Source organism: Phalacrocorax carbo, chromosome 19 (genome assembly GCF_963921805.1).
Source record: "Phalacrocorax carbo chromosome 19, bPhaCar2.1, whole genome shotgun sequence".
Taxonomy (NCBI): Eukaryota; Metazoa; Chordata; class Aves; order Suliformes; family Phalacrocoracidae; genus Phalacrocorax; species Phalacrocorax carbo.
Genome location: NC_087531.1, coordinates 139,866 through 162,389, shown reverse-complemented (window position 1 = coordinate 162,389; position 22,524 = coordinate 139,866). Strand labels below are relative to the sequence as shown.

General features: G+C 41.0%; 1 protein-coding gene across 1 annotated transcript; it reads right to left on the bottom strand.

Annotated features, from left to right (window-relative positions):
• Window positions 1–1,939: 1,939 nt before the first annotated feature.
• On the bottom strand, window positions 1,940–22,352 carry LOC104039568 (scaffold attachment factor B1). Its single transcript, XM_064469818.1, has 21 exons — window positions 21,995–22,352; window positions 20,417–20,504; window positions 19,172–19,236; window positions 18,880–19,086; window positions 17,493–17,555; window positions 16,899–16,926; window positions 15,496–15,994; window positions 15,018–15,067; window positions 11,898–11,998; window positions 10,030–10,179; window positions 9,858–9,934; window positions 9,023–9,162; window positions 8,588–8,679; window positions 8,081–8,187; window positions 6,603–6,896; window positions 6,176–6,313; window positions 5,624–5,666; window positions 4,158–4,279; window positions 3,318–3,430; window positions 3,143–3,194; window positions 1,940–2,305 (listed from the first exon to the last, which is right to left on the bottom strand). Exons 1-21 carry the CDS (start codon window positions 22,181–22,183, stop codon window positions 2,176–2,178), a joined length of 2,748 nt encoding a protein of 915 aa, XP_064325888.1. The 5' UTR covers window positions 22,184–22,352; the 3' UTR covers window positions 1,940–2,175.
• Window positions 22,353–22,524: the final 172 nt, after the last annotated feature.

Below are 22,524 nucleotides of genomic sequence, written 5' to 3'. Positions count from 1 at the left end.
CAGCACTGGATTTAATAAAGACCGACCAGGCGTTATAGCCACTCGGTGTCAAGGTTTGAGTGATCGACTGCTGCCACGCCAGAAACATGCATGTAGTCAGTGTGGCCATCCAGCGGAATTGTAGGGAAATGCAGTTCAGTTAAAAAACTGGTGGGGGAAAGCCTTCTTACTAAAGTAAATGTGATTTTCAGATGCAGTAAACATAATGAGATAATAAGAGGCTCCAGTTCGATTGGTTGGTTGTTGTTCCCCCCGTGGTGGTCAAAAAGGTTCTTTTATTAGGATAATTGTCTCCCCAGATGATAAAATACTAGCCCTTTGGCATCAGTCTCTATGTAGGTTGTTGATGCAATGATTTGGGTCACAGACACGAATTTTTTGACTTCTCCAAATTCCTTAAATAGTAGCCGAGGAGATGGCAATGTTCCTCATGCTTATAAATGGCTGTGTGGTGCTGCAACTAGAACCTGCCCTGGCTAGAGGGGAAATCTCATAACCCCTTTTGGGATGCTACATACCTGCTGAGGACGAGGAAAGATGTGCTCCTCAAAGCTGCAAATGGACAGGTCATTTGTGCTGGAGCGTCATGTTTCCATGCAATTCCGCAGAGAAGGTCCAGACGCAGTAATAGGGACAGCCAGAGGTGGTAACTAGTGGGAATGATTCACTTGTCCTCCATGCTTAATGGTCAACGATCTGAACTGGGCAAGATAAAGCAGAGCAGGTCTGGGGCTATCACTGCTCATTTATTTTCTTTCTCTGTATCAGAGGCGAACATCTAAAGGACTAAAAGCAAGGAGGCACTGGATTCTAGCCAGACCCACAGGATTATTACAGTTAGTTGGTACTAAGCGTCGCAATCTGGACATCTACTCCTTCTGTTTGCATTCCTAGTTTGTGTTCTGGAACAAACGACTCAAGTCTTTCTGGGCCTTAGCTTCACCATTAAAACAAAAACTAACTTCTACGCTGAGGTTGATGGCACTGTGATCCAGCCAGCCTCAGGCAACTCCTCACTGCAGTCAAAGCAGCTTTTTAGAATTTAGATTGTTTGTCCATATTCCTCCTCCGGTGTGGAAAGTCTCAACCCTTGTGAAAAAGATCTGAAGTGTTTCACTTCCTGTAACAATGGAGGCTGTAGGAAATTAATGAAGAACAATCTTCAGACAACTTGAAAAACACATACCTGAAAATGGAAAAACCCATGACCCTACTAATGAAAGTAACAGGGATTTTTCCTCTTGGCATCACGAAAGCCACCTATTGGTGGGTAATGCTAGGGTGGTGTTGCTCCAGAGATGACTACACAAATTATAATTTGGATATGATAGGCGACAGGTCATTTGCACCAATCTTGATCACATCAATTTTCAACATTCTTAAAATGATGCCAAAGCACAGCCAACGGCTGTTTCTAATCTACTTCAAGGAAATTATGGATTGCTAGGTGAAAGTACTGGCCTGAAATCAGTGGAGCTTTGGGCTACCCTGATCAATCAGAAGCTAAACAAAAATGATTCAGACTTACACTTGAAAGTCACTATTTTCACAAGTAACTGTGCATTTTCTCATATAGAAGCTGTGCTGGTAGCCTTTTTCGGAGTGAAAAATATTGTTGCATAGTTCCTACCAATGTGAGACATGAGGAAAAAAAATTTCACCACTTGCCCTACAGGATCCAGTCGATTTTGCAGTGGCAGGGTGTTGGAACTTTGACAACTGCAACCTACTAACATTCTCTCATGCTGGCACATATGCTAGTTAATTTTGACATGTCTGAAGTAACACAGTATTTCAGCGTATTTCTGGGAGCTGTGTGCTACTGGAAGTGCAAAGGGACACCTGTAAGGCATTTTGATACTTCATCTTTGAAAGAAATGTACATCATTTAACACATAGCTGAATAAACTGGTTTTCCAGGGACTGAAACAAAGCAACGAACTGTAAACTGGCTTTTATTTATGGAAAATGGAATGCTTCATTAACAAACATTTTAAGTGGGATATGAACAACACGTTACAAAACAAATGAGTTCACACTGGATTGAGTGACATAATATGGCAGCAGCTTAAAAAAAAAGATTACACTTAGAGTAGCCCATAAGTTACAATTAATGGTAACCCTGGGTAACAGATTCATTTCAGTTGCCACCTTGCATTAAAAATTAAAACACATTCAGTAGCGACGGTTGAAACGAGGATCATTAGGTCTGTTTGCTCTCTCCTGGCCAGCAAATCCTTCTCCTTGCATTCCTCCTCCATGCATCATCTGACTTTGGTTGCCACCTTGCATGAAACCTCCACGTCTAGAAAGAGAGACATTTAAATTTTCTCTCATGACTCTGGTAATCAGGTTGGTATAATGGGTGTTCTTTTACAACTTTTTACATGATTTTTCACTCTTCAATAAGATGCATGTCATGGTTTTAGCTGGGATAGAGTTAATTTTCTTCACTCTAGCTGGCACAGCGCTGTGCTTTGGACTTGGCATGAAAAAAATGTTGAGATAACACACAGATGTTTGGGCTGTTGCTGGGTAGCGCTTGTACTAGTCAAGGACATTTCTAGCTCCCCGTGCTCTGCCGGGGGCACAAGAGGCTGGGAGGGGGCACGGCCGGGACAGCTGACCCAAAGTGACCCACGGGGTATCCCGTACCATACGACGCCATGCTCAGGATATAAAGCTGGGGAAGAAGGAGGAAGGGGGGACGTTTGGAGCGATGGTGTTTCCCTTCCCAAGTCACCGTTACGTGTGATGGAGCCCTGCTCTCCTGGGGATGGCTGAGCGCCCGCCTGCCCGTGGGGAGGAGTGAATGAATGCCTTGTTTTGCTTTGCTTCCGCGCACACTTTCTGCTTTACCTATTAAACTGTCTTTATCTCAAACCATGAGTCGCCTCACTTTTACTCTTCCGATTATCTCCCCCATCCCACCAGGGGGGAGCGAGCGAGCGGCTGCGTGGGGCTTGGTTGCTGGCTGGGGCTAAACCACGACAATGCACTACATAAAAGCCGTGGGAATATTTTATTATTCCTTGACATTTGAATAACAAATCAGATAACTGATGCTCCTGTAAGATGTTTCTTTGGCCATTTTAAATGGAAGAGATGCCCCATAAAAGGGAAATAAACACTTAGTCCTTACCCTGACATGCCTCCACGATGCATCACATGGCCAGGTCTGCCTCTACCTCCACCTAAAAAAGTGCACGTTCTGTTTATATCCACACTAATAGTTTTACTTCATCTCCAAGGGTAACAATGCCTATGTTTTCTGCTTTACGTGGCACAACTGAAGAGCTGTCGTGCAAGAAGCATACCTTGCCATCTCTCATGATCCCGTCCTATCATTCCTCCATCCACACTGCTCTGCCACGAACGATCTTGATGTCCTTCAAACTTTCGACCGTGATCTCCCCAGTCACGTCCATCCCTGCAAAAGTATGAAATTCATACCTTCTCACATTAGCCAGAGCACACAAAGTAAATTCAAGCAAAACTACTAAGTCAAACTTACTCAAATGCTTTACCAAGGCACATGCAAATCTTGTATTATCTCAGCAATAAGCCGTCTGTTCAATCCAAGTAACATGACAAATAAGAAAATAAGATTTTTCCTTAGCCTGGTTTATGCTACATTGATGTCCCAGTTTACTCTGAACATCCTCACTTGTTTTTGACCAGTCAATTTATTTTTGGTGTCTTCTGCAGGCTGGCTTACTAATAGGACTTATTAAAAAACAAAAACACAACACAAAACCTCAAAACACACCCCATCCCCAATCTGTAAGCATTTTATTAACTTCTTTTCCTTTCATAGGGCTGACCGGACGGTGCTTCCAACACCTATGAACTGGGTAAGAACCACTACCCTGAAAATATCAAGCGTTGATAGTAATGTTAGGTAAAATTAAGTGAAAATGTGAAGACTTTCAGGTGTGAAGTTATTAAAAAAAAAAAAAAAATCATGCCCAGATTCACATTTTGATGCACAAGGCAAGCTGAAAGAGCTACTCATTTGTAGTCCATACAACAGAGAACAGTTTCAGGGATGAAAGTTGGAAAAAAAGAATCTTACTTCCAAAAACTGCATCCCACTTTCACATATAAGTATTCCTTAGATGCACAAGGAAAAAACATTTTCAGTTCAGCGTACTAACCGTGCCTGTGGAGGCATCCCTCTACTTTCACTCATTCTTCTGTCAGATCCATAGCTACCCCAACTTTCCCGAGAGTCTCGTGAATGACGGTCTGGTCCTCCATGGCGCTCATCTGGATAATGCTAAAAAGCAAAGAACACTTACAGGACTGCCCAAAACAGACTCTTTAATTGTTTAAAGTTGCTCAGCTGTAATTACTCGATCTCAAATCATTTAGGATGGAAGGGACCGCCTGAGATCCAATCCCCCTTGCTCAGGCAGGGTCAGCCAGGGCAGGCTGTCCAGAACAGTCTCCCACTGGGTTTTGAGTATCTTCACAGCTGGAGAGTCCACAACTTCCCCATGCAACCTGTCCAGTGTTTGACCACCTTCACAGTCTTTTTTAAAAAAAGTGATTAGTGTTGTCTTCAGATGGAATTTCATGTGTTTCGGTTTGTGCTCATTGACTCATGCCCTGTCAGTGGGCACTACTGAGTAGAGCCTGGCTCCATCTTCTCCATACCTCCACGTGAGGTATTAATGCACACTGATAAGATAATCCCTGGGCCTTCTCTTCCCCAGGCTGAACAGTCCCAGCTCTCTCAGCTTCTCATACAAAAGATGCTCCAGGCCTTTAACCATCTTTGTGTCCCTAGGCTGCACTCAGTCCAGTAAACTCTCAACTTTCTTGTACTCGGGAGCCCAGCACTGGACACAGTATGCCAGATGGGTGCCAAGTGAAGAGGAAGGATCATCGCCCTTGACCTTCTGGCAATGCTCTTCCTAATGCAGCCCAGGATGCTCCTGACTGTCTTTGCCAGGAGGGTGCGATGCTGACTCACGGTCAGCTTGTTGTCCACCATGACTCCCAGGTCCTTCTCTGCAAAACTAGCTGTCATCTGGTTGGTCCCAAGCATGTACGGCGGCACAGGGTTATTCCGCCCCAGGAACAGAACTTTGCATTTCCCATTGTTGACCGTAATGATATTTCCCTCTGCTCAATTCTCCACCCTGTCCAGGTCCCTCTGAGTCTCACAGCTTACCCATCACAGTAAAGAGCACTTGAGGATTCCATGACTCCACAAAATTCATCTGCTTGAATGTGCCCTAAAGGTCTTTCCCCCAGACCTCAAAAACATGCAAACATCTGTACTAGTTTTGCTGTTATTTCCATGCAACCTCGTAGAGTGAATTTTATATGTACTTTATACCTTTGCCTTTTCTACAATCTTTTGGAATACTCTTTTTGACATGATCCACTTGAGTTGTTTGATTTGTATTGGAATAACTATGTCTAACTTGTATAATAAGCAAGCCTTTGAACTAAATTTCATCTTATTACGGAAGATAAGACAATCTGGCTATCAATACATATTTTGGGAAACATAACGTAATTCTGTGATACTGAAATTTAATCTGACACACACTATAGAAAATGAGGTTGTAAGAAGTCCAGATCTTTCTGTAGCTTTTATAAAGCAACTCACTTGTCCATCCCGATCTCCCATCATTGTCCTTGATCCATCCCTCCTACAAACAGACAATTAAAATCAGACTGTGGTAGTAAAACATATAGCAATCTATAAAAAAAAAATAAATCCATGTATGTAACAACACAGATGAAAAACCCTGCCTCCATGTAGTGCCAGCATTATCTACCAAAGGCACAAACAGCTGTAACATATGGAAACCACGACACATTTTGGATTCCTGGAAAGCCCAGTTAGTCCTACAATACAAATGAGAATATTCTTGTTAAGATGCCAGGTGCCTACAACATTATTTAGAAATTTTTCAGAATTCTACGTATGTGTGAAACAGCATTGCAAGCAGAACACTCTAACCAAGTCTGCCAGGAGGTTTAACTCATGGCACAGTACAGATCTCTTCATGGTTACGCACAAAAAAAAGTCCGCAGCCACTAAGCCACACTTAAAAAATAAAATGCAAACCAAACACACAGTAAAGGCAGCAAAATGTGACATTAAATACATTTTTGTCTTTTGATTCAGGCAACACAATGGACGTAAGACACCAACCTATCTAGTGAATGGTCTTGGTAACGGGCACGATCCCTGTGATCAAAGTCATGGAAGCGATCCTGGCGACTGAAATCTGAATGGTACCTATCATTCATTGCCATTCGTTTTGCCTCTGGCCAGTATGGATCATCTCTCCTGAAAGAACAAACATACTCATTTTAGTCACGATAATGACTTTTGATAGTGTTCCCTCCTTCCAAACTGTGCAAACCAGACGAAGGGCAAATTAGTTCAAAAGGGAGTTGAAAAACCTCATAGAGGACAGTTTGACTGGGGCTATTAAACATGATCATCTCCATGCAATCAACAACCGCTGATTAATGGAAGCTGAGAGCATACGGATAGCCTTTTATAGCACGGGCTGATGAGACAGAACCTGTCAGCAACATTTTCCACTTGTGTCATTTGTATTTGCTGGCTTTACCTGCCATCTATGTCATACGGTCTTCTCATTGCAGATCGGCGTTCTTGTTCATAGCGCAGTTGCTCATGCTGGCGTCGCAGCTCTTCTCTTTCTCGCTGAATGCGATCTTGTTCTCGTCTTCTTTCATGCTCTATGTGCATTCGTTCTCTTTCCAGTCTTTCTCTTTCCATCCGTTCTCGTTCAAGGCGCTGCCTTTCAATTTCCAGTCTTTCACGAGCAATCTCAAGCCTCTCCCTTTCTTCTCGTTCCCGGATAGTTTGCAGGTGCTGCTGTCTCTCCCGACGCTCACGTGTGCTATTTTAAGAGAAACAGAAGGCTATAGATCTGATACTTCAACAAATAAAGGAAGTTTAAAAGGAAAAGAAAGAAAGAAAAAAGTAGTATTAAAAATTAAAACCACAGTGACTGCAGACTTGCATCAGCTACTTGCAATTATACCTGGAGGGGGCGCGAGGGAGGGCATGCAGGGAAGAGGGCGTACACATGAATTACCTGTATTTAGAAACCAATCATATTACTCCCAGAAAACCCCAAAATTTGTGGGAGCAAATAATCCTATATGGTTGGGAGAATTTGAACCCAAACACCCCAAACTCATGCCTTCTACTCAAAGAAAATATCCAACTCTGAAGAAGCCAGAACAGTGTGCTGGATAATATGACTCCACTAAGGCACAGAAATCTATGTATGAGAGAGAAACTTCTTCCTCTCCAGGACGGATGATGAAAGCATTTTCTCTCTGTCCAATTCAACTTACTTAAGGTAAGTAATAAAGGTTTGTCATGTGTGGAAAGTGGTTTAACACGGAATTCAGGTCACAGTTCTAGCAAGGAATTTGAAGGATGGCCACCAACACCTTTATTCTGTATGAAACATCATGAAAACAGAAATAAAACCCCACCAAAAATAATTAGGTTCTGAATTAGGTTCCTAACTAAAAAGATACAATGTGGAAATGTTGAAGGGTTAATGGAAAGTCCCCCAATTTCTCTATAGACACAATGAATTTAAATGCAAAAATACTCATCTTGTTTTATTTCAAACACTATGGAGACTTTGAATGCTGTAACAAGAAAGACAAGGTCTTATTCTGAGAAGGACAACTTTTCTGCTTGTCCTTCCCTGTATATTTGAGTGTGGCAAGTTTAGAATTAGGATGTCACCTCTACTATAAGGCATGCTCAGCTAAGGAGGGCAGCATACTTAAATCAATCTAAATCACAAAATCTTCAAAATGGAGAAAGAACAAAAAACAAACTGCAGTTCCCCCGCCCCCCCACCAGTTTCAAGCTTAGTATTAACCAAGTCAGGAATTGGGAAAGCTCCAGTTAAACATATATGTGACCCACAAACATATAATAAATGACAAGTAAAATCCAAATCAAACCCCTCTTTATCTCTTAGTAATGTTAATGAAATTATATTCATTTGGGGGGAGGGTGGGGGTGGGTATGAAACAGTTTCACAGTTGCTCTTACCGGCGCTGCTCTGCCTCCCTCATTTTTCGCTGTGCTTTAATTTTGTCAAATGGCACAATGCCTTGCCTCTCTCTGCTCTCTGATTTGCGATCCTGGCTCTTAATGCTCTGTATTTAATATTGAAGTAGAGAAACTTAATGGAGTACATTTATAAAAGGACAACTATCACAAAAAATACTCAGGCTGTTTCCATTCATACATATCACATCTCAGAGCTTGGTCTCAGCATTTTCAAAAAACCTGTTCTTTTTTTAACCTTACAGACGCACCATCTATTAACACAGTAATACTTACTTTCCCACATTTGTTTGGCAGGATTTTATTGCTGAATATGGTGTCAGCTGTATGAAAGGTATTCTACTAATTAAGATCTAAATCCGCATTATAGAAACTCCAATTGGACAAACTGGTAAGACAAGCGCAGGTTATGCGTAGCTTGGCAGGATTCAGTATTTGTTTCTAAGGAAAATTGACACATACTGTTTCCCGTGCAGAAACATTACTTACTCTGTCTTTTGATGCAGTTGATGTTTTCACACTAATAACAGGTTCTCCTTTGGATTTATCCATTACTACTGTCCTCTCTGTTCCTTTACTTCCTAAATAAATCAGAAGTTGAGGGGAAAGAGATGGAAAAAACAAACTACAGAACCTACACCATTCATTGCTACGCCAGAAGTTATGTTCTCTAAAATGTGAAAACGGGCATTTAACCCTCTCTTCAAAAATAATTTTTTCACTATACCTAGTGCTTCTCTTAAGGATGACACGATGTCAAACACCACCTCCTCCCTGCCCCTTTATACCCTCTGGATTTCCAACTAAGAACTGGAAATAATTCTAGAATATTGGCAGCTCTTTGGAAAGAACTACCTACAACTAATTATTCATACTTCACCATATCTTTTACTCTCTGAAAAAAAAAAAGAATAGCCAAATTACCTGACTTAATGGTTTTAGGTTGGTCTGATGAACCAGACTTCAGTTCATCTTTGTCTTTTTTTTCCTTTTCATCTTTCTCTTCTGTCTTTTTAGGATCATCTTTTTGGTCAGATTTCTCATCCCTTCTAACACTGCCAGGTCTACAGATAGATATTGATATAGATTAGAGTAATAGAGACTAAGAGAAAAGAAAATTAAGGAGAATGTTAGCAACACAGTAACAAAGTAGAATTCTGATGTGGTAAGACAGTTGCCGATAGTATTTAATAGGAGTTATGCCTCAAGAAGATAATTAAAGCAAAGGACTTAAGTGTCTTATTCACTCTCTTAGTGTCTTTTTCAGCAACTTTCAGTAATGCTAAAGAAAAAAAACCATAGCGCTGAAGAGGAACATGTTCTGGAAACATGATCTTGGACAACTGATCTTTAACTGTTTGTGACCACAACCATCTGACAAAGCCCTATGCCAATGAGAGAAAAATCTACTGAAGAAACAGGGACATGCTGATCAAAATTCTCAACTGACCTTGCCTATAGATTTATGACATGAAAGCACCACAATCTTATTGAGAACCAAATATAGCTAAATTAAAAAGTATACTTGAAAACGCAACTTTCCAATGCCTACCTTAAAGCACATAACAGAAATGTGTTAAGTTAGACACTGAACACCCAGAGAAGTTTGTCTTACAGTAAAAGTTGGGAAAAATGCATCTATTGCTCTCTCTGAATGTTTGCCACAGAAATTCTTACTGTGGCTTTATTTCTCCTGACAAATCAGCATAGACTGACAAACAGCAAAACACCTGTGGACAGACAATTTTCAGAATGGTACCTCTCACTGACTGTTTCTTTCTTTGCTTCATTCTCTTTTTTTTCACTTGGCTTCTTCCCAGCAGGTTCACTTTTTGCCTGAAATTTATTTTGCACATCATCAGCTGAGAATGTGGTCTCGATCATTTGTACAATCTGATGGTAATAGGATATCTTTGAGGATCAGTACTCACTTTTTCTACAGAAATTATCTTCCCATGTAACTCTGTTTTGTGGAGGTGAGTAATGCACTTCGTTGCTTCCTCGGCTGTAGACATTGTAACAAAGCCGTAACAGCGAGCACCAGGACTGCGCGCATTGGTGACCACTTTTGCACCTACCACCTTTCCAAAATAAAGAGGTATTACGCTGACTGTAACAAGTGCCCGCCATTTAACAGCAAGAAGTACAAGCTCCATTTCTACTGTGTTATTCCTGTCCATCGTCCTATTTTTAGGAGATTAAAAAATACAAAGGGACCAGTGCTTAGAGCCAGTCATGCTTCTGTTGCCAATGCAACTCTGCAAAAGCTCGATCAATAGATGGGAGCCAAAGGCTGAATTCTGTTCTGAAGAAAGGACGTTAAAAAACCAACCAACCAACAAAAAACCAAAACAGGCTAACTTTATACTTAAGCAAAATGATGTTGATGTAAAGGACTGAATACCTAATAAAAATTTGTATGCCACTTCCCACCCACATGCTAATGGTAGCTCAACAGCTAAGTTCCACCTCCCCTTGAAAAAATGTTTTCATGTCACTGCTAAGAGGCAGACTCACAATGTTATCTACAATCTTGGTTAAGAAACAGGAACTTTCCCCAAAAAGTATAACTTGAAAAAGCCTACATAAACCACCTGCTTTCATAAATGGTGCTTACTTATGCTCGTATAGTCAATACAGCTCACTTTGTGTTAGAGAAATCAATCACATTTCACAGAGTTGTCATATTTTAAAGTACAGCTGAATAAAGGACGTACTTCTGAACATTTGATTTATTGCAGATATACATCTACTTCTAGGAAGCTTTGCCTCTGCTAATATTCCAAAGAAAATAACAATAATTTTATTTAAACAACTAAACATTATCATGGCATCTAAGTAGAGGCAAATACTATGTTGGCTGTCACATAGTTTTTAGTTACATTTAAAATTTTGTGGTACATCTCTGTGATCAATGTTCCAGGTTACTGGACAGAATTCTGAACAAATAAATGTAAGGAAAAGTATTGCATTTTTGTTGTTATGAGGAAGGTTAAAAAGGTTTTACTAGTCTCATGACTTTCAGACAAACTCAAAGCTGTGCTACACTTAACCCATTTTTGTACCTATTGTAAAGTCACATTTAAGTTCTGGCGTATTTTCGTTAGTTAAATGTTCAATAGCAGACTGCTAGCACATACAGTTTTCTTTTACCGCAATCTGCTGACAGCCATTTTTAAGTAGGCTTCAAAGGTTTGACAAAAATCCTTACTGATGTCTTTGACACCAGTCTTCTTACTAAACCAACTCTTTCCATTTCCCAACTGACAGGGAGAGTTAACTTGCCATTTTGTCTATCGTTAGTAACAACTGCAGGACCTTCCCCCGAAACTACCAAACAAGTGCTTTTTGAAGCAACTGCCAACTCTAGACAAAAATAAAACTTCACATATAGAGGCAGTTCATAAGCTATTCCCCAATAATTATGTTTCAACATTTACTGCATGTTTTACTTAGTCCTAAGAAGTGTTTAATAAACAATGTTAAATTCACTGTTGACTGTGAATTTCCCATGGGTGAAGATACTGTATTACTGAACAGGAGACAGAACTATATGTAAAGAGTTGTTGACCATTTCAAATAAAGGACAGTAAATGGAATTTTATATTTGTTGGAAGTGAGCGACAGAATAAAAAAAGCAGTCATTCAGCCTGTACTTCAGCAATCTTTTCCTTGATATCCCACAATATTTTTAATAAATTGACACATTTCACTAGTATTTTCAATGACAGGAGCTTAAGAAGTCTTATTAAAACAGTTTCAAGTGAAAAAAACCAACCCAAACCAAAAAACCCCTTACCTTCCCATATTTGCTAAACAGATTCTTCAAATCTGTAGCTCTGGTAGTGGAAGCCAATCCACTCACCCAAAAGTTTCTACCAGAACCGCTAGCAGTGCGACCTAATTAGGAAAACAAACAAAACCAGAACATACCCCAAATCCTAATTACTTCAACAACTACTTCTGAATTAAAAAGGAGCAGTTCCACAAGTCTTTAATTTTTTAAATCAGAGCAAATGCAACGCAACGCATAACATTCTCCCTCCGTGATTCACATTCCTGAAGGCAAGTAGTATTACAAGTCCAAAAACTTTTAAGACGGAACTACAAGCTTTGATACATGCAACAGAAGTTTGGTATGTCATTCTTCAAGAAAGAAATTGGACTAGGGCACCTCTGAAGTAACTGTGACCCTTCAGAATGTGCTTGGATAGATCCCAGAAACGATGCACTTACAGGAAAAGACGTAACGCCTGCTAGAGTTGCGGGAACTGTGTTAGTACCCATGTACGCTCCTGTCTTGCCCTCCTTATCTCCTCGACTCCAAAGGAATGATGATGGGATGCAGATTAACCATACCCCTCAAGGAAAAACACTGACCACAGAGCAAGCAAGAAAATTTCTATTTCTGCCCACACAGATTCCACAGTTGGGGTATGAAGCCTGTGACTTCAGTTACAGGAGTCAGAAAAGACTTAGCTTTAACTATGCAAGAACTACAGAACACCTTTCCAATTCGGCATCTACACTAGAAAGATAATTTTATAAACGCTTATGTACTTGTAAAGTCTGAAAACCTAACATGTAGTGATTAAAAGGTGTTCAAGCTGAACTCCAAGTTCTAGTGTTTGCATTTCAGCATGCAGCACTTACGCTGGGATACTGTTTCCAGTCTGCTTTGAAATGTCTTTGCTGTCCTTTCATCAGTCTTGGCAGCGTTCAGTTCCAAGGCTTCAGTGAACGGAGCGAAGCAGGTTTGAGTCTAGCTACCTGCTTCCAAACCATCTGCTTTTTTTTTTTTGTTACATATGGAATTTTTCAGAACTGCTTTCACTGAGGGGAGACGTTTCTTCCAGAGCCTTTCTAAAATGCTGTTTTATTTGTGTGTCTTTTGTCTCTTCCTGATAATTTTTATAATTGTCTCAAACGCGAGCTTAGCATTGAGAACATCGGCTGTTAGTATTTATAGAAGTTCCCCAGGGAAGCATGCAATCATTTGTGCCAATCTCTTTAAAAGAGACTAAATCTACACCTGTGATCTTCTAGTCTCAAAACCTGCATGGACAAAGGTGCATCTTGCGTGTAAAGACATGGGAGACACATTGTCTTGGTGTTTCAAAAAGCTGAGCCATAGGCTTTGATGCTTTTACTCTACATGCTTCCTCTGGAATTTTAGCATTGCAATCTGCAGTTACACTGGCACCAGCATCCTGGAGAAAGAGAAAACGGAGCACTTTCTTCTTTCACCTATTTTACTGATTATTTTTTATATTATTTAAACTACATTAATGTCCTTTTTGAAGAAGCTTTGATCAGTCTTAACATCCCCAGTTTTTGTCCCCATAAGACTTAAAGAGGTGCTCCTGCAATGGTCCTGCACTTCCAAGACAAAGAGTCTTTCTTTGGGACTATAAAATCTTCTCTAATTTAGAAACTAGAATGATATAGGTATTGGGAGCCAACCCTCAACATTGGAGACATCTTTCAGACATACATAAATTGACTGCCAAGTCCACCAGACAGCTCTCATAATGAATGCATGGACACGGGAAACCCCTCATCCTAAGTAAAATCCTTTCATACAGCTGTGGAAATAGCAACATATGAGTCAGAACTGACTTGTATATAGTTTTGTAGCTTTCTTCTGCCTCAACCGCTTTGCTCTGTATGTGGAAAGAGTTAAACAATCAAGGACCTACATCTCCCCGGTGCTGTTTACTAACCCTGTAAACTATCAGAAAATGATTTAAAGAAATGTTATGGAACACATCACATCCTTTGGAGGAAGTTATGCAGGGGCAAGGTTGTTATCAGACACCCAAGTTCCTGAAGGCGGTTTTGAACGCAAACTTCAAGAAGAGTTTTCCCAGTCCACAAAAAAATACACTCAAGACCTTGGGTAAATGACGGCATGCATAAAATACTCCTTTAAATATTCTGAAATAAGAGAACACAAGATGACAGACTGCAAGCAAGAGGTAAACAGACTCTAGTGGAGCTGACGATGAGGTCTAGTAGCTCGCACAGACAGGTATAACCCCGGATCTTGGAAAAGAGCAGCTGACAATGAGGTCAATCTGTGTTGTAAAACCCAATTAAAACCAAGCAAATTCTTCCTGCCCGTTGGTAGACAGATCTTATAATGAGCTTCCTGCCCGTTATAGGCATTGCTGGGACTTCCACGCTCACAGTGCCGAACTACCTGCCTGCAGTATGTGACAAGAACATTAACAGTGAGTTCTAGATTTTCTGCCCTGGTCAGGCAGGAGAGAATAGAAGGTGGGGTGAGCTGCAAAACCTCAGCAGCCTGATGTATTAAAAGGAATAAGTATGATGAAAAGAAGGAGCAGGCACCTGACACTGTTGATCAAGAAATCTTCATCTTGTTTACGGTGCATATTTGCACCGTAAATAGGATCCGTGTGGACAATGATTTAATAATGTCAATCTAATCTGAAGACAACATTAAGCTCTAGGTTTCTCTGGCATTTAAACATGTGAATACTAGATTCCAAATTACTTCAGCAAAACAGAAGATGGTATGAAGAATCACAAGCGTATAAGCAAACACAACCACGACAGGCCCTTGACTCACTAACAGCTGTTGGTAAGCATCTTCAGTGCCATGAAGGACATATTTGCCACGTATTAACATCTACCTTTGAAGATCAAGATACAAACGAAAGGGTGTGACGCAGATATTCTTAGAAAATGCACGAAAGGAAAATAGTTTAGCATAGATTAAAAAAAAATCCAGAAAGAGGTGAATGTGATATTTAACAACAGCACAGATTACAATGCTTTTCTGCTGAAATACCCCATCCAATAAAAAAACAATTTCTCCATTAAAGTTCTATTAAAGTTCTATTTTTGAATCATTAAAGTTATATTAAAATTCTATTTTTGAAAAGAAACATACCTTTCTCGTCTTTTGAGATTATCTTTGTGTCTCTGTCCTCCTCAACAGGGCTAAAGACAAAACACCACATTATTCAAGTCAGAAAGAAAAGTGACTAACTATAGATTATGAGAAATGCTAAAATTAAATACCTACCAGAAAATATGTTGCAAACGAAAACACACCTTTGTATACTTGATTTAAGAAATCTGACAAGAAATAATGAAGTCAGATTCTTAAACAGGCTTATATTAGGAAGATGTTTACAAGTAAGAGTAATTTAAGAAAACAACCTTTGAAGGTTGAGGAAGGAAAGAAATCAAACCCTCTGTGTTTAAAAAAAAAAATATTTGCACAAGGAGAAATAAAACAGACTCTTTAGGAATAGGCTACAATTTCATCAGTCTCGGTGGCCAATTCAAGGAAACAGCTTATTCGCATCACTTAACGACCAATGAAAAAAAGATAGCATCTGGTCTATAACGGAGAAAAAACAAACCTCTTTTTCTGATCACCACCCTCACTGGTTGAGGACTCTTTAGTAGCAGGGGATTCCTCAGAATTAGCTTTGTCTTCTGCTTTCTTGACATCTTCTTTGCTATCTTTGGCTTCGGGACCTGCGCCTTTTTCCGCTGTTTCCCCACTAGAGGCTTCCAGGCCTTGGGAGCGTTTGCTACTCTGATCGCTTAGGGTCTCTACTACTAAAGATTCAGAGTCCGGTTTCTCTTCCTCTATTGTCTGTTCACTTGTCTCCCCTTTTGCTACAACTAAACGCTTTGCTTCCTTCCTTGCCATAGCTTGTGCCGATTTGCTGTCCAAATCTAAAGCATCTTCCTCCAACTGAGCGGCAGCAAGAGCGTCCTCTTCCTCTGCTAGCCTCTTGCCTGGCACCACGTTACTTGCTTCCTGTGCATGTGGCCGCTCCGCTTCAGAAGTTTCTTCGTTAAGTAGTTCAGATTTACAAGTTTCCCCCAAAATGTCGAGTATTTTCTCATTTTCTACGGATTTAACAGGAATAGAATGGCACAAGATTTAATCACCAGGGAAATACAGCAATCACAAATGTGGAACTGGCATGGCTGCCACACTAACACCAAGAGAACTTCTAAGCTACACAGAGATTGGAAAACCCTAGTGTACACAGTGTTAAAAGCACTACGCTAACTGCTGTCTGACAAACTACCAGATCAGCCCTAAAATGTTAACAGGGAAGAAAAATGCCCCCACAGATCTAACAAAAACCTTCTGGCTGATCCTTGATATTCTTCATGAAATCATTCAGCTCTGTTTCTTCTCTAGTTAGCTTCCAGAGTCCGAGATGCTTAACTGAACGTATCAAGGCATTGAGGGTTCAATTTTAAAATTTCTGTGAAATTCTTTTAGCAGACAGTCCAACATGAGAACTGGGCATCTTCTGATGGTGCGTGAGTGTGTTTGCAGTCCAGAAAGTGAAAAGTATCTGTATGAAATTTCCATGAAGAAACTCTCTTCTTTCTTCTGTATCCAGTAACTAATCTTTACATTTTAATGCCCTACAATATCTTTTTACTGCTTTCATTTCTCTCTACTTAGTAACAGAGTTAAGGTGTGTGCGATATCACAAGATCTGTTTACAAGTAGAATCTTTAGGTTTTAAACTGTGATTAACTTCTCTAAATCCATTTATGTAGTTTAACATGTTTTTAAACCATTTCATTTCACTGGAAATATTTCAAAGATGACAAGCATCACTTCACAGATCTGGGGATATGATTGGGTTTCCAATCTCTATGACCCTGCATGATCTGGATTGTCCATCATAAAAATAATGCAAATTATGTTTGTTTGCTTGTTTCGTTTAATAGTTAATGGTTTAAAAAGTATTAGTTGAAAAAACAGGAATATGTTTTTCTTTAACAGTACCTGGCTCCAAGTGTAGCTTCTCCATTTTCTGTTTGGGAAAATAAACACAGGATGAGGATTTTATAAAATCTATTTTGTAACACAGAATAATAGCAACCCTCCACCCATTCCCAAGACTGAAAACTACACAAATTCACCTACTCCATTTAGCACTTTTTTTCACCACCTGTTGGAACCGCGTATTTTATATAGGTAATTCTTCTGGCATATTAAAGCCAAATCAAAGTATCAGCCACAATTGCATTCTCATATCTAATTTGCAACATTAGAGAGACCAGTAAAGTATCTTTGTGTACCACATCAACTGCAGAGTGAAAAACAATCCCAGCTACTACTTGATGTAAACAACAGGAGGAAAAAAACCAAACCAACAGTACAGGACCATTTTTTTTTTGCCACAGAAGTGGAGGATGTCTTGTTAGCTGACTAAAAAACAGGGCGAAAACACAGGGCGTTCTCATTTGACAGACTATTCTGAGCAAGATCACTGGATTCTGTTATAATTTCATATTATGGTCATGTTTTTGTTTTCATAGTATGAACATGGAGGGAATGCTGATAACAATAAGAAACACAGCTACATTTTCAATTTACCTTCATTTCCATTAAATCAGAAGAAGAGGTGTCTAAATTGTTTTCCATGTCATCATAATCTTCCTGAAAGAGTAAAAAAAAATTATAGCATTTTTTACAAAAAGTAACGTTAGCTTATGGAGAAATACTACTATATTCAATTTTCCCTAGCAATAATACGAGAAATATTTTCCAGTATTTGACAAATCTGAAGTGCTACTTCAGATTGTGATCCAAGAATGACGAGCAACATACAAATATTCTTGATGATTAAATACCTTTCTCCAGTTACCTTTAATTTTAATTTCAACATGACATTGTCCACTTCAAAGTTACTCTTACGTAGAGAGGAAATTTATTTCACATTTCTGTGGTTACTCTACATAACATGTTTTGCCATTTTCCCACTTTTTGACTTCTTTAGTTTCCAACTGAAAGCAGAAGTTAGAAATGAAGTCGACTTAGGTTTCCACTTCTCCAAAAATAAACATGTTCCCAGAATCTTCCTTCCTTAAGAGCTGATTGTAAGACTCAAACAAAGCTCATGAGTTACACGATTCACAACAGCTCTAATTTACAGAGCACCAGAAAATTGCCTTTCAGGTTAACTGGATGTTGTCGCAATGACTCTGTTTTCAGAAGGTAAACAATAAAAAGTTGAGACAGACCCCACAGGCCTAAAATAGAAAAACCAACCAACCAACATTGGAGGCAAAGAAGGATAATACTTTCAGTTTTGGGAGTCAACAGCCTAGAATAAAACACCCCATGAGGATCCAAGGAAGGATAATATCTGGGGAGCAAATGTAACGTACAGATTACCCTGTTCATTCAGTAGCAGGAGACTGTGCTATCTGTAAAAAGACGTGGCAAGTTGCTCTCAAAACAAAGCCCAGCAATGTCAGAACAGGGCAATACACAATACGTAAAGATTTTCTTGTTTCATTAATATCTATGAGGGAAGTGTACAACACAAATTCTTTAAACCAGACCATTATTTCTCTGGAAAATTTTTCCAAATTATCTGGAAATAATGTCTCTATCTCTCTCCATATATATAAATATCTAAATGGCTGGGTATATGCATAGATACACTTAAACACATATAAATGGGAAGAGGGAACACCAAAACTAATACATTACTTTCAATTCCAGGCTTCTTTCATGGCAAGCAAAGATGTTATTGCAAGGTAAAGAAGACTGTGACCCGTCTACTGTGAACGGTTCAAGCCTCTGATAGGTCCAAGAACACTTACCGCTTAAGAGTACGACATGAAAGCTGTTAACGTGCAACCAAATCCATATCACACTTACGTCCTGTATTCTATTGCACTGAAGTAACTTATTCAAGTGCCCATATACTTATTAAATACCTTCTGAAAATTGACAAAAACCTCTACTCACTCACCTCGTTTTCTGTTAGCTGATCCGGAAGTTCTTTCAAGTCTGCTTCGACGTTGTCTTTATTATCAGACAGAGAATCAAGAATATTATCAGGACTATAGTCTTCTCCACAGTCTACAGCACTGCTGTTATCTATTTCAGCTTCATCTAATACACTAATATCCATCATGTCAATGTCTTGCAAGGTATCCAGACTTGCTTCAATATCCTCCTACAGAAACAAAAAGGGTACACGTGTATTTATTGTGGGTTAAATGATGCATATTATTAGTAGCAGCAATCCCGATTTCACTTACCTGCCCATCTCTAGAGTTTTCTTCTAGTCCATTGTCTTCAACACCTTCTTCTTCTGTTTTCCTTCCTAAAAATAACATCACTGAAGTGAGATATAGCACTAAATTTCATAACATGTCTACTCTTCACTGAATTATCTATTCAACACTGAGTTTGTTTCAACAAATAATCATTAAGACCCTGATTCAGAAGTCCAGGTCTGCCTAGATATAATGGAGAACGAATTGCCACTTGATACAAGCGAACGGCATGAACATGAACTAGAAGTAGCACAGCTACATTTTTCAACGGCTGCACTCCACTCATTCCACAACCCTTCAATACCTAAAAAGTCAACACTGCCTAGGAAGGTGTTCCATCTAAAAGAAGCACCCTCTCATTGTTAAAAAAACCCTCCCTCTTATCATTTAAATAATTAAGCTGATTTAGAATTAGTCTTCCTTTTGAGATCTTGGACACACAGATCACATTTAGGGACAAGCAAACTTGTATCGCTATTCAAAAACAACTGCTCGTTCTCTATTTTTACCCTGTTATCTTAAAGAAAGCAGCTTAAAAGTAAATTTCAGAAAGTATCTTTCAAGAACTAGCTATCAGCAATTCAAATAAACTACACGTAATGTGGCCCACACAATATTTAATGTTTTTGAAGCAAAACACACTTAAAATCACTAACGAGCTATTTCAGAAGTTTCTTTTCAAAACAGCAGTCATAAAATGAAATCTAACACTAACAGAGGTTATACACATTTGTTATTTGTGCAACAACAGTTCTGATTGTTCCTGCTGTAATTTCTCGCATCTAAAAACGCATCTCAGTGATGACGGGGGTTCAAGGGTTTTTATGAAAAAAGGAATATCTAGTTACGGCAAGGAAATTAGTATCCAGGGTGGGGACACCTTAATATACATTGGCAGAACTTTCCACTAAAGCTTACGCTGCAGCTGTTTGCTCTGTAACTGACACAATTCTACACTCACGGTCACAAGTACAGAAACACCTGCAACTTATGGTCTTATCTACAGGTTTCCAGACTTGCTAACAGAAGGACAGTTAGGTATCATATCATTGTTTAAACTCGTTATCACTCACTAACGTAAGAGAGTTTTACCATCTTCTGTAATGGAAAAAGAAAAAGCACTATTTTTTTTTAAATTAAACTAATGAAACAGAAAAAAAATCAATATTATATGCTGAGTTCTAGTTACAATGTAACAAAGGAACTGTATTTGTCTAGACTCCGTACCTTTGCTAGTTCTTTTTGGTGTTCTCTTGTTGGTCAGTTCTGAGGCCACAGGAATTTCATCAGGATCTCCTCCTTCATCCTCAATGGCCTATTGGAAACAGCAGCATGACATCTATTATACTGTTTGCTGGTGGTACCATTTGTACTGGTTTGGATGCGATAGTTAAATTTCTTCACAGTAGCTGGTATGGGGCTATGTTTTGGATTTGTGCTGAGAACACATGAGCTGATAACACTGGGAGGTTTTAGTTAGTGCTGAACAGTGATTAAACAGCATCAGTGCCTTTTCTGCTTCTCACACTGCCCCACCAGCAAGTAGGCTGAGGGTGTACAAGAAGTTGGGAGGGGACACAGCTGGGACAGCTGACCCCAACTGACCAAAGGGATCTTCCATGCCATACGATGTCATGTTCAGCAATAAAACTGGTGGGGGTGGAAGTTGGTGGGGCTGCCATTACTTGGGGACTGGCTTGGCATCAGTTGGTTGACAGCAAGCAATTGGTTTCTTTTACATCACTTGCTTTTCTGGGCTGCCTTTTTCTTTTTCCTCTTCTCTGTTTTGGTTTGGTGCCTTTTTTTTTTTTCTTGCCCTTACATTTTTTGAAATTATTAAACTGTCTTGATCTCACTCCATGAGTCCTCTCTTGCTTTTACCCTTCCAAGTCTCCACCCAGACCCACTGGGGTGAAAGGACCAAGTGAGTGGCCATGACAGCATTTTTAAGGATTTGTCAGATGGAAACATTAGTGTCTCAGGTCATACAGCCAGGCAGCCATATCAGCCGTTAGAAAAACTGAATAGTGAGGTGTTGTGGCACAACCCCGAAGCCAAATCAAGCTATAACTGAGGAGTGAAGTTCTCCTCATCTGTAAACAAGGCTTCCTACTCAGCAGATAAACACTTTAACCGTATAAAACTAGGAGGAAGCGCTACAGGAAAGCGAGCGTATCCGACAGTATTTTTTCTCAACGTGCAGGCCTGTTAGAACCTATAAAAGGGTCAGGACCAACGATGCCCTTCTGGCCTCATACAAATCTGTGAAAATACATTCCGGAGAGGTGGGAGAGCCAGAGTCAGGTGAAGTGAGTACAGAGGAAGAGCGAGGAGATACGGGAAGGGGAGCGTGCATATATGCTGGGGGAGAGGAAATCGGTGAAGGACGTGCGTACGCCAGGCACAGAGAGCGAAGGGAAGCCCGGGACCACCGCGGAGCGAAACCGGAGCGGCACTCCAAAGGAACGGCTGAAGAGCGAGCGGGCGGCGCGGGCCTCCGCTGGGGGGGGTTCGGGGCGGTGGCGAGAACCAGTGCAGCGGCGGGGCTGCCGGAGGCCCCCGCGAGGACAAGGGCTCTATAGAGGCCCGAGAGAAGGGGCGCGCTGGTACCAGAGGTGGACTAGCGGGAGGACTCGGCGGCGCAGCCACAGCCCAGCTCACGCTCCCCCGCCAGGCCTCCCTCGGCGCGGCGGCTGAAGACGCCGGCCGCGGCTCCGAGCGCGCATGCGCCAAGCGCCCTCGGGCCGGGGACAAAGGACCCGGATGCCGCCACCCCCGCCCTCTCTCCCGCCGGGCCTGTCTCACCTTCCTCAGCCGCTCCATGAGGACGCTCTTGTTGCCGCTGCTGTCTAGGTTGCGCCGTTTGAGCTCGGCCCGCAGGTCGATAACTCGCAGCTCGCTCAGCCGCCTGGTTTCGGGTTCTGAGCCGAGAACCGCGGCCCCACCAAGGGATGTGAAGTCCCCCAGCCCGGCCGCCGATTGACTCTCCGCCATCAAGGCCCCTTCAATATTCCGCCTCAAGCCCGAGCGCACGGGAGAACACGGCACAATCAAGCAGCTAACCTTGCGATCACAGCACAAAATGGTGGGGCGGCTAACAGGCACCGAGGGGAGGGGGGAAGAAGCCCGCTGCGCGCAGGCGCGGAGAGAAGGGCTACGACGGCCAGGGGGCAGGGGGAAGGTGGGGCGTGGAAGAAAACCTGAATGACGACTCTTGCGCGGGCGGCACCGCCCGCGTCGAAGGAGGGCTCGCGGGCCCTCGCGCATGCGTCCGAGGGCCGAAACAGACCGCGGTTGCGCATTCCCGAGATGAGGCGGTCAAGAAACCGGTCCGC

Bases quoted from the DNA above. Each gene is read 5' to 3' on its own strand.
- LOC104039568 (XM_064469818.1), bottom strand. From the start codon at position 22,183: ATGGCGGAGAGTCAATCGGCGGCCGGGCTGGGGGACTTCACATCCCTT. The intron at 15,068-15,495 runs GTTTGTTTTTTC...TTTTGTCTTTAG, and splicing joins GGTGGTGATCAGAAAAAGAG to CCCTGTTGAGGAGGACAGAG. The intron at 10,180-11,897 runs GTAAGGGGTTTT...TATTTTGGAAAG, and splicing joins TGTTTAGCAAATATGGGAAG to GTGGTAGGTGCAAAAGTGGT.